Source organism: Hypanus sabinus, chromosome 5 (assembly GCF_030144855.1).
Source record: "Hypanus sabinus isolate sHypSab1 chromosome 5, sHypSab1.hap1, whole genome shotgun sequence".
In the NCBI taxonomy this organism is placed as follows: Eukaryota; Metazoa; Chordata; class Chondrichthyes; order Myliobatiformes; family Dasyatidae; genus Hypanus; species Hypanus sabinus.
In genome coordinates, this window is record NC_082710.1 from 6,624,244 (window position 1) to 6,636,977 (window position 12,734).

A 12,734-nucleotide genomic window follows, 5' to 3' on the forward strand; every position below is an offset into this window, starting at 1 on the left:
AGTGTTCTCACACATGATTGTAATCATTATACAATGAATTCCAGTTAATTGGGACACATCGCAACCACTGCATTTTGATCTAACTAAGTTGCCCCAATTAGCCAAAGTTTCATGGAAATCATTGTGAAGGTATAAAAAACACAACCACCATTTAACTGAGTAACAAATTGTATACTTAAATGAAACACAGAACAAATGAGAACACTACTCTACTATAAAATTGGGTATTAGTTCCTAATACTTATTGACAGAGGAATTCATCCAGTGTATGCTGATGTGTTTTGATTGATTGTAAATGAACACAGTCAGTGCAAACATCTAGCGTATGTAGATAATGGGCTGCTTTCATACAATGCTATCAACGATTGCATCCTCCAAATCTTCATTTTCATTATAACATTCAAGATGATTGTTGATACCATTAAGTTCTTAGTAGTTCCTAACTTGATGAAGTAGCGAAATTGTTTCATTTTTCACTCCTGACCGTTTCCAACATGCCCAAACCTGAATGCTTGAATTGTCTTACTGCTTATTCTCACCAACTTTCAGTGACAACAATCACCGCTTTTTGAATACAGACTCGTGAAACCGAAGCTACTTCAAAACTGTTCACTCTGAACATGGTGTAGTGTCTAATTGCCACAAAAGCGCTATGTCTGACGCTAGTTAGAATGTTTAGCAACAACCTCCTGTCCCAGTTAATCAACATAGTGCCCCAAATAGTCAAAGGGAATACCAGTTATTTTCTCGATTAATTTTTAAACAAGCAGTTGTACTAATTAACCAATAGCCCAATTAACCGGAATCCACTGTATCTACAATAATAGACTAAATGTCCTGATCTTTGCTATTACACAAAGTAATCAGCAGCATCACCCTGTACGACAGACTGCACTGCTCAAGTAATGCCACAGTGAGAAGGTCAGTTATTCTCCATAGATTTTTTTAGTGATTTCTTATGCATTAATGATGTGTGCTAATCTTTTAACTGAATTATTCCCCTTTGTTTCAAGTATTTTTGTTTATATTTTTTATTTATTTCACTGCACGTATTTATTGTTGTTATTTTTATTTATTTAGAGATACAGCATGTAATAAACCATTACAAAAAATTTAAGCTGAGCCACCAGCAATCCCCTGATTTAACTCTGGCCTAATCACAGGACAATTTACAATGACCAATTAGCTTAACAAATGGTGCATCTTTGGTTTGTGGAAGGAAATTGGAGCACCCAGAGGAAACCTAAAGAGGATGCCAGGATTGAACCCCAAACTCTGATGCCCCAAGCAGAAACAGTGTCATGCTAACCACTACGCCACCGTTTCATTTTGATTGGTTGAGTGCGTTTTCCAGTGAGAATGAGGAGCTTTGCAAAACGTTTTGGAGCCTGAGTCAACTGCTTTGAGAATGTGGCTACTGTTTTGACCAGCATGGTTAATCAGCTGAGAAAAACTCTAACTTTCTCAGTCCTCTAACCACGCTGGTCACAACAGTAGCCACAGTGTGTGGGTGCCATGTTAGTGTAGCAGTCAGATGACACTATTACAGCTCTGAGTGTCGGAGTTCGGAGGTCAATTCCAATTTCATCTGTAAGGAGTCTGTAAGTCCTCCCCATGGAAAGCACGGTTTTCCTCCAGGTACTCCAGATTCCTCCCACGGTCCAAAGACGTACCAGTCAGTAGGTTAACTGATCATTGTTAATTGTCCTGTAATTAGGCTGGTGTAACCCTGGGGTTGCTGGACGGCACGGCTAAAATGGCTGGAAGGGCCTATTCCAATAAGTATCTCAATAAGTAAATAAATAAATAATGTGATACACATAGGGAATCACTTCACTCAGTGAAGAACGCTCACTCCTTGTCACTCACCTGATCATCTAGAATAGTGAGGTTATAGTCAATCACTGCTCTCCCAGGAGGAAGAATAATTGTTCCCTTTGCTGGGCTGATGTCTTCCTCAGCAGAATTTGGACCTGCTGTAACCTGCCAACAGATTCAAAATAAAACAATCATAACTAATATACTCCTTAGATTGCAAAGATATATTTCAATATGACAACATCACAACTCAGTACGGATCTGTTAACATCTAGCAGACAACTGTGGACTGAATGCAGGTGTCATATCAGATCTCACCAATATAGGCAGCCTGAATACAATGCACAAAAGTTAACATAAATCTCCGACACAAATGAAAAGAATGTTTGGAACCTTGGACAAGGAGTCAAAGTTCAAAGAAAAATTTATTTTTGAAGTATGTGTATGTTAGTATATACTATTTTTTTAAAGATTCATTTTCTTGTAAGCAGTTAAAGGAAAGTGAACAAATACAATAGAATTTACAAAAATCTACACATACACCAAGATATAAACAACAACCTGTGAAAAAAGAAAAATAATAATAAAAAATAAATAATCAGAATCAGGTTTATTATCACCGGCATCTGACATGAAATTTGTTAACTTAGCAGCAGCAGTTCAATGCAATACATAATATAGAAGTAAATAAATAATGAAATTAAAATAATAATAAGTAAATAAGTAAATTAATTACAGCATACATATTTTGAATAGTGTAAGGGGGTTTCTTATTGGTGTAAGGGAGTTTCTTCTTTTTTTGTTACTGCGTATGTTAATCAAAATGGCTTATTTGTTTTGTTAAAAGTAGGAATGCTTCTTTGTTACGATAAGTGCTTTCTCTCGTAGCTTGTTTGGGTTAAAATTACTGATAACGAAAATTGTATTCATTTGTTAACCAATTGGTATTAATGTTATTCTCTCTTCTGGGTCTGTAAGCTATTGTTGGCGGGCTGTTGGAGAGTCGGCGCGAGGGGGTTAGAGAGAGAGGACGCGATACTGTAAGCTGGGCGACAGAATGGACCCCAAGCAGGGGTCCGAGGCCAGGGTTTTCAATGAGGAGATGAAGACAGACGTGCCAGGGGTGCTTGGTTGATCACTTTGGGTGGTCCTGAGCTACGAGTGAGGAGATCTGAGGGGATAGAATGGTGGCAAGAAGACTTCATTAATTGAGCTCCAATGGTTGAGCACGAAGTGGTTTGGACTTTGATAAGTTTGGCGCCTTTTGCTTTTCCTTTTATATTGTATCTCTATTAAGTACATAGTTCCAGTAAGATCTATAAATGAACTCATTTAATCGCATATGGTGTGCTGTCTGTTATTTGGCATGTTGGGACATCACACAGCATCCACACAAGCTGATTATCAAGTTTGGCAAAGCCAAAGGCTGCTCCCCCTAGACAGAAGCGAGCTGAGTGAGCATAAGGCGTGCCAGGGGGCTACATTGTGGGGGCTCGTCTGGGATTGAAATTCTGTGGAATTCTGTGTGATCGCCCTCCTTAAATTATGCAGGCTGCAGGGACGATAAGTTGGAGTGCCTCTGCTGGTGTGCGATTGCTGGTTATCACTGCATGCGTGTTGGGTGGGGTGGCTGTTGGTAGCCCGGAGGTCATTGTTCAAGTTCAGGCTAGCACTGACAAAATGGTGGTAGGACCATGGGCTGTCCACACTGTTAGGAGAGCGAGGAATGACAGGTCGGGATGTTTAAGCTATGGCAGGCTCCGCCTGGTTGTTGGAATAATGTCCAGCCCTAAAGGGGCGGAGGCGTGGGCAGAGGGGGCCTCTCAGTTGTTGGGTGAGTGGCAGTACTTGGCTGAGGGAAAGCAACAGGGATTGGTTGGAAGTTTGAATAGGCGGGCGGGTGACGTTGTTAGAACTGTCTGGTCCAATTACCTCGAAGTGACAGCTGCCAGTTATGGGAAAGCAGGGGAAAATGCGTTTGGTTCGACTGGAAGTCAAATGCTGCAGCTGGGGGGCTTACCTCATCTGTGGCAAGAGATTGGTGGAAAGTCTTCAGGGTATCTTCTTTGGCAAGGGGGGCAGATAAATTGTTTGCAGTGCCAGGGGGATCTGTCAAGGGGATCTGCTCCTCCCTCAGTTGTTCAGCTGATCCGAGAGGTGTCAGGAAACTTAGAGGAGGCCCAGTGAGGGAACAGCTTGGGGTCTCTGGGGGAGCACGTTCCCAGCAATGTACCAAGGAACTCCCGAAAGGAACAGACCCTATTCCTGAAGGCTTAGAGGGACTACGCACTCGGGTGTCGTTACGGATGGATGGAAGCCAAGTTAAAGCCATCCTCGACACCGGGGCGCCGGATAAATTGCTGTATAGTTTGTTTTACAACCGTTATTGGAAGCATTTACCTTTGACGACATTGAGGGCCCTGGAGATGTGGGGTACCAGTGCCGGTGATTAGCCAGACGATGATTATTGGTCAGTGAAAATGGAGTTCTTAGAGGCCAATGTGAGGGTGCCTGAGGTTCGTGAATCGTTAATGCTGACGTGTCCGGACACTGTTGAGATGGGCAGCGTTTCAATTCTGGAGGGGACCAACACCCTGCTGGTGAGAAGGCACCTGGGGGCCTGCCCAGAGGAGGTGGGTGAGAGCTGTTTGGAGGCATTGTCGATGCACCCAGAGTTTCAAGCTGCTTGTGAGGACCGGTACCGAATTTAGACAAGAGCCAGTGGTAGTACGGCCTGGGAGAGGTATCTGAGGGTGAGACCCTCTTAGTGGATACTGTGAAATACCACGAGGGAGGGGAGTTGACTGCTGAAGTCACCTCGGTGAGAGAGAGGTTGCAGTGACTGGCCCCTACAGCCGTGGGAGATGTAGGCAGCGTGTGTGTGGATTATATTGCGCTGAAGAAGCACACTGTCAGTGACCAGAATACGGCCCTGAGGGCCGAAGAGTGGCCTGTCTGAGTGGTGCGAAGTGGTTTAAGGTGCTAGATCTGAGGAGTGGATGTTGCCAAATCCCGATGAGTGGGCCGACAAGGAGAAGACGGCCGTTATAGGTCCCCTAGGATTCTTCTGGTCCGAAAAGGTGCCACAGGGCATATCTGGAGCCTTTGCAAACTTCCCTCGGGGCATGTGGAAGACCATGGGGGATGTGGAGGCGTTTGGAGTTTTGGTGTATGTGGATGATCTCTTGGTATTTGGATCTGCCTCGGAAAAATCTGAAGCGAGACTGTTGCAGGAACGGCTAAGAACTAAAGAGTTAAAGCTTTCTCTGGACACATGTCCGGTCTGGCAAAGGTCGCAGCTCGTGAGGGACTGTCTCTACAGGATCAAGTTTGAAGTGACGACGGAGAGACTGAGGAAAGTGATCCAGAACCAGTCGGAAGACTTACAAATTAGGGAAGACAAAGGAAGTTGTCTGGCTAAGAGTAACGGCAAACCAAGAGCCTGGAGAGGGGAGTTTGCGGAGATGAAGCAATTGGAAGAGGGAAGCAGAAGCTGGAAGGGAACTTGCAGATGAGCATCGACAGTCCAAATGAAGTGGAAAACCTGCAAGTTGACCTGGAAGAGGTCATTAGGAAGAAAAAGGTGGAGATAAGTTCTGTGAACACTGAACTGGAGGCTGGCAAATCTTTAACTGCTGCTTTTCAGGTCAGGGTGCAAGAAGCTGGTGGAGTAACTGCGCCCCAAATGGAGATGAACATGAAGCGTGAGTCAGAACTGCTGAGACTGTGGCGAGAGTTGGAGGAGTCAGAGGAGACTCGATTGCAGGAGGCTGAAGAGGCTGCGGGAGCAGTCCAGGCCAAGTGTTTCAGTTTGGACAAAATCAAACAGCAGCTACAGACCGTAGAAATGAGGACAAATACGGATTCGAAGGATGAAGTGCTGGATGTGTGGTACACGCTGCCTTTTGCTAACTTCCCCTTGATTGTGGAAGAGACCGTTGGCCCTTCTCCCACTGAATCAGGTGTAGTGGGGAGGGCTAGCTGTGGGCAGCCAGGGTTACAGCGGGGCCCAGGTCACGGGATGGGGGGGCTTTGAGTTGCAGTGGGGGCATGAGTGAGAGGTTGAGAGAGGAGTTGGCAAGCAGATCCCCGGTTATAAGGGGGTTTCTTCTTCTTTTTTGTTACTGCGTATGTTAATCAAAATGGCTTCTTTGTTTTGTTAAAAGTAGGAATGCTTCTTTGTTACGATAAGTGCTTTCTCTCGCAGCTTGTTTGGGTTTAAAATTACTGATAACAAAAATTGTATTCATTTGTTAACCAATTGGGATTCATTTGTTAACCAACTGGGTCTGTAAGCTGTTGTTGGTGGGCTGTTGGAGAGTCGGCGTGAGGGGGTGAGAGAGAGAGAGGACGCGATGCTGTAAGCTGGGCGACGGAATGGACCCCAAGCGGGGGTCCGAGGCCAGGGTTTTCAATGAGGAGACGAAGACGAAGTGCCAGGGGTGCTTGGTTGATCACTTCAGGTGGTTCTGAGCTACAAATCGAGGAGATCTGAGGGGATCGAATGGTGGCAAGAAGACTTCGTTAATTGAGCTCAAATGGTTGTGCACAAAGTGATTGAGCTTTGATAATTTTGGCGCCTTTTACTTTTCATTTTATATTGAATCTTCTATTAAGTACATAGTTCCATTAAGTTCTATAAAGTATAATCATTTAATCTCATATGGTGTACTGTCTGTTATTTGGCGTGTTGGGACATCACACAGCATCCACACAAGCTGATTATCCAGTTTGGCGGGGCTGAAGGCTGCTCCCCCTAGACAGAAGTGAGCTGAGCTAGCCTAAGGCGTGCCAGGGGGCTACAATAGATTAAAAAATGTGCAAAAATCAGAAATACTCTATATTCAATAAATAGTGAGGTAATGTCCAAAGGTTCAACGCCCATTTAAGAATCAGATGGCAGAGGGGAAGAAGCTGTTTCTGAATCGCTGAGTGTGTGTCTTCCGGCTTCTGTACCTCCTATCTGATGGTAACAGTGAGAAAAGGGCATGCCCTGGATGTTGGACGTCCTTAATAATGGACGCTGTCTTTCTGAGACACCGCTCCCTGAAGATGTCCTGGGTACTTTGTAGTCCAGTACTTGAGATGGAGCTGACTAGATTTACAATCCTCTGCAGCTTCTTTCCATCCTGTGCAGTAGCCCCTCCATACCAGACAGTGATGCAGCTTGTCAGAATGCTCTCCACGGTACATCTATATAAGTTTTTAAGTGTATTTGTTGACATACCAAATCTCTTCAAACTCCTGATGAAGTATAGCTGCTGTCTTGCCTTCTTTATAACTGCATCGATACGTTGGGACCAGGTTAGATCCTCAGAGATCTTGACACCCAGGAACTTGAAGCTGCTCACTCTCTCCACTTCTGATCCCTCTATGGGGATTGGTGTGTGTTCCTTCGTCTTACCCTTCCTGAAGTCCACACTCAGCTGTTTCATCTTACTGACGTTGAGTGCCAGGTTGTTGCTGTGGCACCACTCCACTAGTTGGCATATCTCACTCCTGTACACCCTCTCGTCACCACCTGAGATTCTACCAACAATAGTTGTATTGTCAGCAAATTTATAGATGGTACTTGAGCTAGGCCTAGTCACACAGTCATGTGTATTTAGAGAGTAGAGCAGTGGGCTAAGTACACGTTGCTGAGGTGCGCCAATGTTGATTGTCAGTGAGGAGGATATGTTATCACCAATCCACACAGATTGTGGTCTTCTGGTTAGGAAGTTGAGGAATAAGCATTAAATATCGAGAACATAAAATGAAGAGTCCTTGAAAGTGAGTCCATAGGCTGTGCGAACATTTCAATGATGGGGCAAATGAAGTTACCTGTTTTGGTCAAGAGCCTGATGGATGATTGGTAATAGATGCTCCTGAATGTGGAGGTGTGAGTCCTGAGGCTCCTGTACCTTCCTCCTGATGACAGCAGTGAGAAGAGAGCATGACCTGGTTGTTGGGGGTCTCTGACGATGGATGCTGCTTTCCTGCGACAGTGTTTCTTGTAGATGTGTCTGTAATGGTTATTATCCTATAGACTCTTTGAATATGCCCACAAGAAAATTAATCTGTGTTGAATATGGAGATATATTTGTACTTTGATAATGTTTACTTTGCACTTTGAACATTGAAGATAAACCCGATTCTGATTCAGAAGGCCTGCTCTACTGATATGGAAACACTATTGATCAGAAGATCAGGAAAAAATTCAGTCATCCTCAGGAACAGATGCAAGAACCCAGCAAAGTGGCTGACTCTGAAATGCTAACACTTTGAATTGAATGTAAATATAGGTATTGCCAGTGATAGAGTCATACAGTAATACAGCACTAAAGCAGAGAAACAGGCCTTTTGGCCCATCTAGTCATGCTGAACCATTATTCTGCCTCCTCCCATCAACCAGCACTGGGACCATTGTCCTCCATACCCCTCCCATCCATGTCCTTATCCAAACTTTGTGAAGTGGTTTCCCCTCAGGCTCCCCTTAAACATTTCACCTTTCACCTCAATCTATGATCTCTGGTTTTAGTCTTGCCCAACCTCAGTGGTAGAAGTCTGCTTGCGTTTATCCTATCAATATCCCTCATTATCTGTATAGTTTTATCAAATATCTGCTTATTCTCCTATGCTCAAGGGAATAAAGTCATAACCTATTCAACTTCTCCCTATAACTTGGTTTGGGTCCTCAAGTCCTGGCATGATCTTCGTAAATTTTCTCTGTACTCTTTCAATCTAACTGATCTCTTTCCTGTGAAGATTTACTTGTGATTTCTGTAGAAAGATATTTGTACCATATAAGAGAATAAGTAAAAATGAATAGTTGCTCGGAATTCTAAACACAAGAGATTCAGCAGATACCAGAAATCCACAGCAACAACACAAAATGCTGGAAGAACTCAGCAGGTCAGGCGGCAGCTATGGAAATAAATTAACAGTCAAAATTTTGGGGCAATGCCCTTCATCAAGACTGGAAAGGAACTACAAAAAGGCCAGAATAAAAAAATGGGGAAGAAAAAGGAATACAAGCTCAGAAATTCTTTTTTTCACAAAAATACATTTATTACAAACTCAAGCCACTTTAGTACTATTGTACGATCTTATCACAAACAAAAAAAAACAGACAAGTCATAACTAAGACAGATGAAACTAACATATTCCCCTTCTCATCAAGGATGGCATTTATCCCCTGTGTGTTACCCATGGACACCATGTGTTCTTGTTCCACAGCCAGACATGGACATTGCCTGGTAGTCAGCCTGGGCAGAACCCTCTGCTGCCTACCTCCAGGACCCACAGATCTTATGCAGCCTTAGGAGCAGATTAACTTGGACATCAACCTCCCTCCCTGCACACTCTTCCCCCCCCCAACCCCTCTGAGATGGATAATCAAAGATTAAGAAGATGGGGCTAAAATGCAGTCAGAAGGTGAGGAGTGGCCCCCTTAAGTTAAGTGAATAGGGGCTGCAGCCTCACACATTCAATGTGCGTATGGTTCAATGGATCAATTTATTAGCAGAGAATGCATACAGTACACAACCTGGAATTCTTACTCTCCACAGATATTCATGAAATAGAAGCAAAACTCCAAAAAATAAATGACAGAAAAATATTAAAAACCCAAATCCCCCTCCCTTTCCCACACTCAAGCATCAACCCTACCCCCTCTCCCCCATTTGTTCCAGCAGGTCACCAGTCCTCCCACCACCCACCATTTGTCATCAGTCCCACCATCACCCACCATTTGTCATCAGTCCCCCACCCACCATTTGTCATCAGTCCCCCACCCACCATTTGTCATCAGTCCCACCACCACCCACCATTTGTCATCAGTCCCCCACCCACCATTTGTCATCAGTCCCCCACCCACCATTTGGCATCAGTTCCCACCACCCACCATTTGTCATCAGTCCCACCACCACCCACCATTTGTCACCAGTCCCCCACCCACCATTTGTCATCAGTCCCCCACCCACCATTTGTCATCAGTCCCACCACCCACCATTTGTCATCAGTCCCACCACCACCCACCATTTGGCATCAGTTCCCACCACCCACCATTTCTCACCAGTCCTCCCACCACCCACCATTTGTCATCAGTCCCACCACCACCCACCATTTGTCACCAGTCCCCCACCCACCATTTGTCATCAGTCCCACCACCCACCATTTGTCACCAGTCCCCCACCCACCATTTGTCACCAGTCCCACCACCACCCACCATTTGGCATCAGTCCCCACCACCACCCACCATTTGGCATCAGTTCCCACCACCCACCATTTGTCACCAGTCCCCCACCCACCATTTGTCATCAGTCCCACCACCCACCATTTGTCACCAGTCCCCCACCCACCATTTGTCATCAGTCCCACCACCCACCATTTGTCATCAGTCCCCCACCCACCATTTGTCATCAGTCCCACCACCCACCATTTGTCATCAGTCCCACCACCACCCACCATTTGGCATCAGTCCCCACCACCACCCACCATTTGGCATCAGTCCCACCACCACCCACCATTTGTCACCAGTCCCCCACCCACCATTTGTCATCAGTCCCCCACCCACCATTTGTCATCAGTCCCACCACCCACCATTTGTCACCAGTCCCCCACCCACCATTTGTCATCAGTCCCACCACCCACCATTTGTCATCAGTCCCACCACCCACCATTTGGCATCAGTCCCACCACCCACCATTTGGCATCAGTCCCACCACCACCCACCATTTGTCACCAGTCCACCCCATCAGTTCCCACCACCCACCATTTGTCATCAGTCCCCCACCCACCATTTGTCATCAGTCCCACCACCCACCACCCACCATTTGTCACTAGTCCACCCTATCAGTTCCCACCACCCACCATTTGGCATCAGTCCCCACCACCCACCATTTGTCACCAGTCCACCCCATCAGTTCCCACCACTCACCATTTGTCATCAGTCCCACCACCCACCATGCAAGCAATAGCAAAGCCCCCAGGGACCATGACCTAGAGCACACTGTTCACCCAACAGGTCAACATGCCACATTTCTTTCTTTTTCTCTTTCACTCTCACTCTCTCACTTCAACATCTCGCTGATGCCAGAATAAAAAGGTGGGGGCAGGGGAAGAAGGATAAGCTAGAAAGTGATAGATGAAGCCAGGTGGGTGGGAAAAGTGAAGGGCTGGAGAGGAAGGAACCTGATGAAGAGCACAGCAGACTATGGGTGAAAGAGAAGGAGGAGGGGACCCAGGGGTTGGTGATAAGCAGGTGAGAAGAGGTAAGAGGCCAGAGTGGTGAATAGAAGAAGAGGGAGGGGGAGAGAATTTTTTTATCCGGAAAGAGAAGTCAATGTTCATGCCATCAGGTTGGAGGCTACCCAGCTACTCCACCCTGACGGTGGTTTCATTGTAGCACAAGAGGAGGCCAGAGACCAGTATGCTAGAACAGGAATGGAAAACGACAGACATGTTGGAACGGAACTGGGAATCGACAGACATGTTGGAACAGGACTGGGAATCGACAGACATGTTGGAATGTGAGTGGGAATCGACAGACATGTTGAAATGGGATTGGGAAATGACAGACGTGTTGGAACAGGATTGGGAAATGACAGACATGTTGGAACGGGAATGGGAATCGACAAGACATGTTGGAATGTGAGTGGGAATCGACAGACATGTTGGAACGGGATTGGGAAATGACAGACATGTTGGAACGGGAATGGGTAAGGTGCCATATTCTGCCCAGGCAACTCTAGTTCTAGGGGGCTAAAATACTAAACTTTATCAATCCAGAGAGCAAAATCATAAAACTAATCAATATTTAAGATAGCTGACAATTCCAAAATGTTGAGTTCTATTTAATTAACTAATTTAGGTCACTTAATGGCGCTCGGCCAAATGCTGGGTTCTGGTATTAAGCCAAGATGAAAATTAAGTAATCTGATATCTCTTACCTCAAAGGTCACTGTTACGGTCCCATAGGTTCCTTTCTTTCTGATTAGTGTAAGCGGGACAAGTTCTTTTCTCTCCCTTACCTCACTGACAATAATTATGGAAGACTGTGGGAGAGACAGAAAATATTATTTCAGCCACATACTTCTCAGCATGAATAGCACTGACAGATTAATAACCCTGACAACATCAGTCTCTCACAGACAAATGAATCCAATTTGTAAAGTTTTGCACTGAATAGTTGACATTCTATAGGAAAGAAACCCTGCCAAGATCATCCAAACTTATTGAAAACATTCGTTTTTTTTTAATTTAACAAACTTCAATATTAAAGGGCTAATATCTCAGTAACATTTAGATTGCCCTTTAATTTCTGAGTTAATCTTTAACTCCCAGTGTTACTGATATAAAAATGCTTGTAAAATTAGTATGTTCTTTGGGAAAGGATTCACAACTGACACACAATATGAACTTGGCTTGAATTTCATCTAAGCATTAATACTTAAAGCTTACATGTAATCATAAAAGATCGGTTCCATGATTTACAGTATATTTACTTTTAACATAAAAAGTTCAATAAAGTAAAATTTACACTGTGAAAAAGAGAAACGAACAAAAGAAACAAAGAAAAAGAGGTAGACAGAGAAAGAGAGAGACAGAGAGGAAGAGACAGAAAAGGGGAGAGAGAGACAGAAAGGGGGGAGAGAGACAAGAGAGGGAGAGAGAGACAGAGAAAAAGAAAGGGGGAGAAAGAAAAGAGAAAAGAATGAGAGAGAGAGAAGTAGAGATAAAAGAGAAAGAGGGAATAAAGGAGGAAATTAGGATTAACTTTATTTGTCACATATATATCGAAACAAACAGTGAAATGCATCATTTTATGACAATGGCCAACACCTTCCAAGGATGTGTTGGGGACAGCTCACAAGTATTGCCATGCTTCCAGAGTCAACTTAGCATGCCCACAACTTACTAACTCTACCTGTACA

The 12,734-nt window shown here is 44.7% G+C and overlaps 1 protein-coding gene across 1 annotated transcript in view; it reads right to left on the bottom strand.

The window, feature by feature from the left end:
• The window catches only part of adgrv1 (adhesion G protein-coupled receptor V1), a 539,532-nt gene that overhangs the window by 490,338 nt on the left and 36,460 nt on the right, over nt 1-12,734 (bottom strand). Inside the window, exons 5-6 of the mRNA XM_059969328.1 lie at nt 11,751-11,855; nt 1,870-1,983 (exon numbers count right to left, since the gene is read on the bottom strand). Of these exons, the coding sequence (XP_059825311.1) occupies nt 1,870-1,983; nt 11,751-11,855 (219 nt within the window). The remainder of the gene's footprint in view (nt 1-1,869; nt 1,984-11,750; nt 11,856-12,734) is intronic.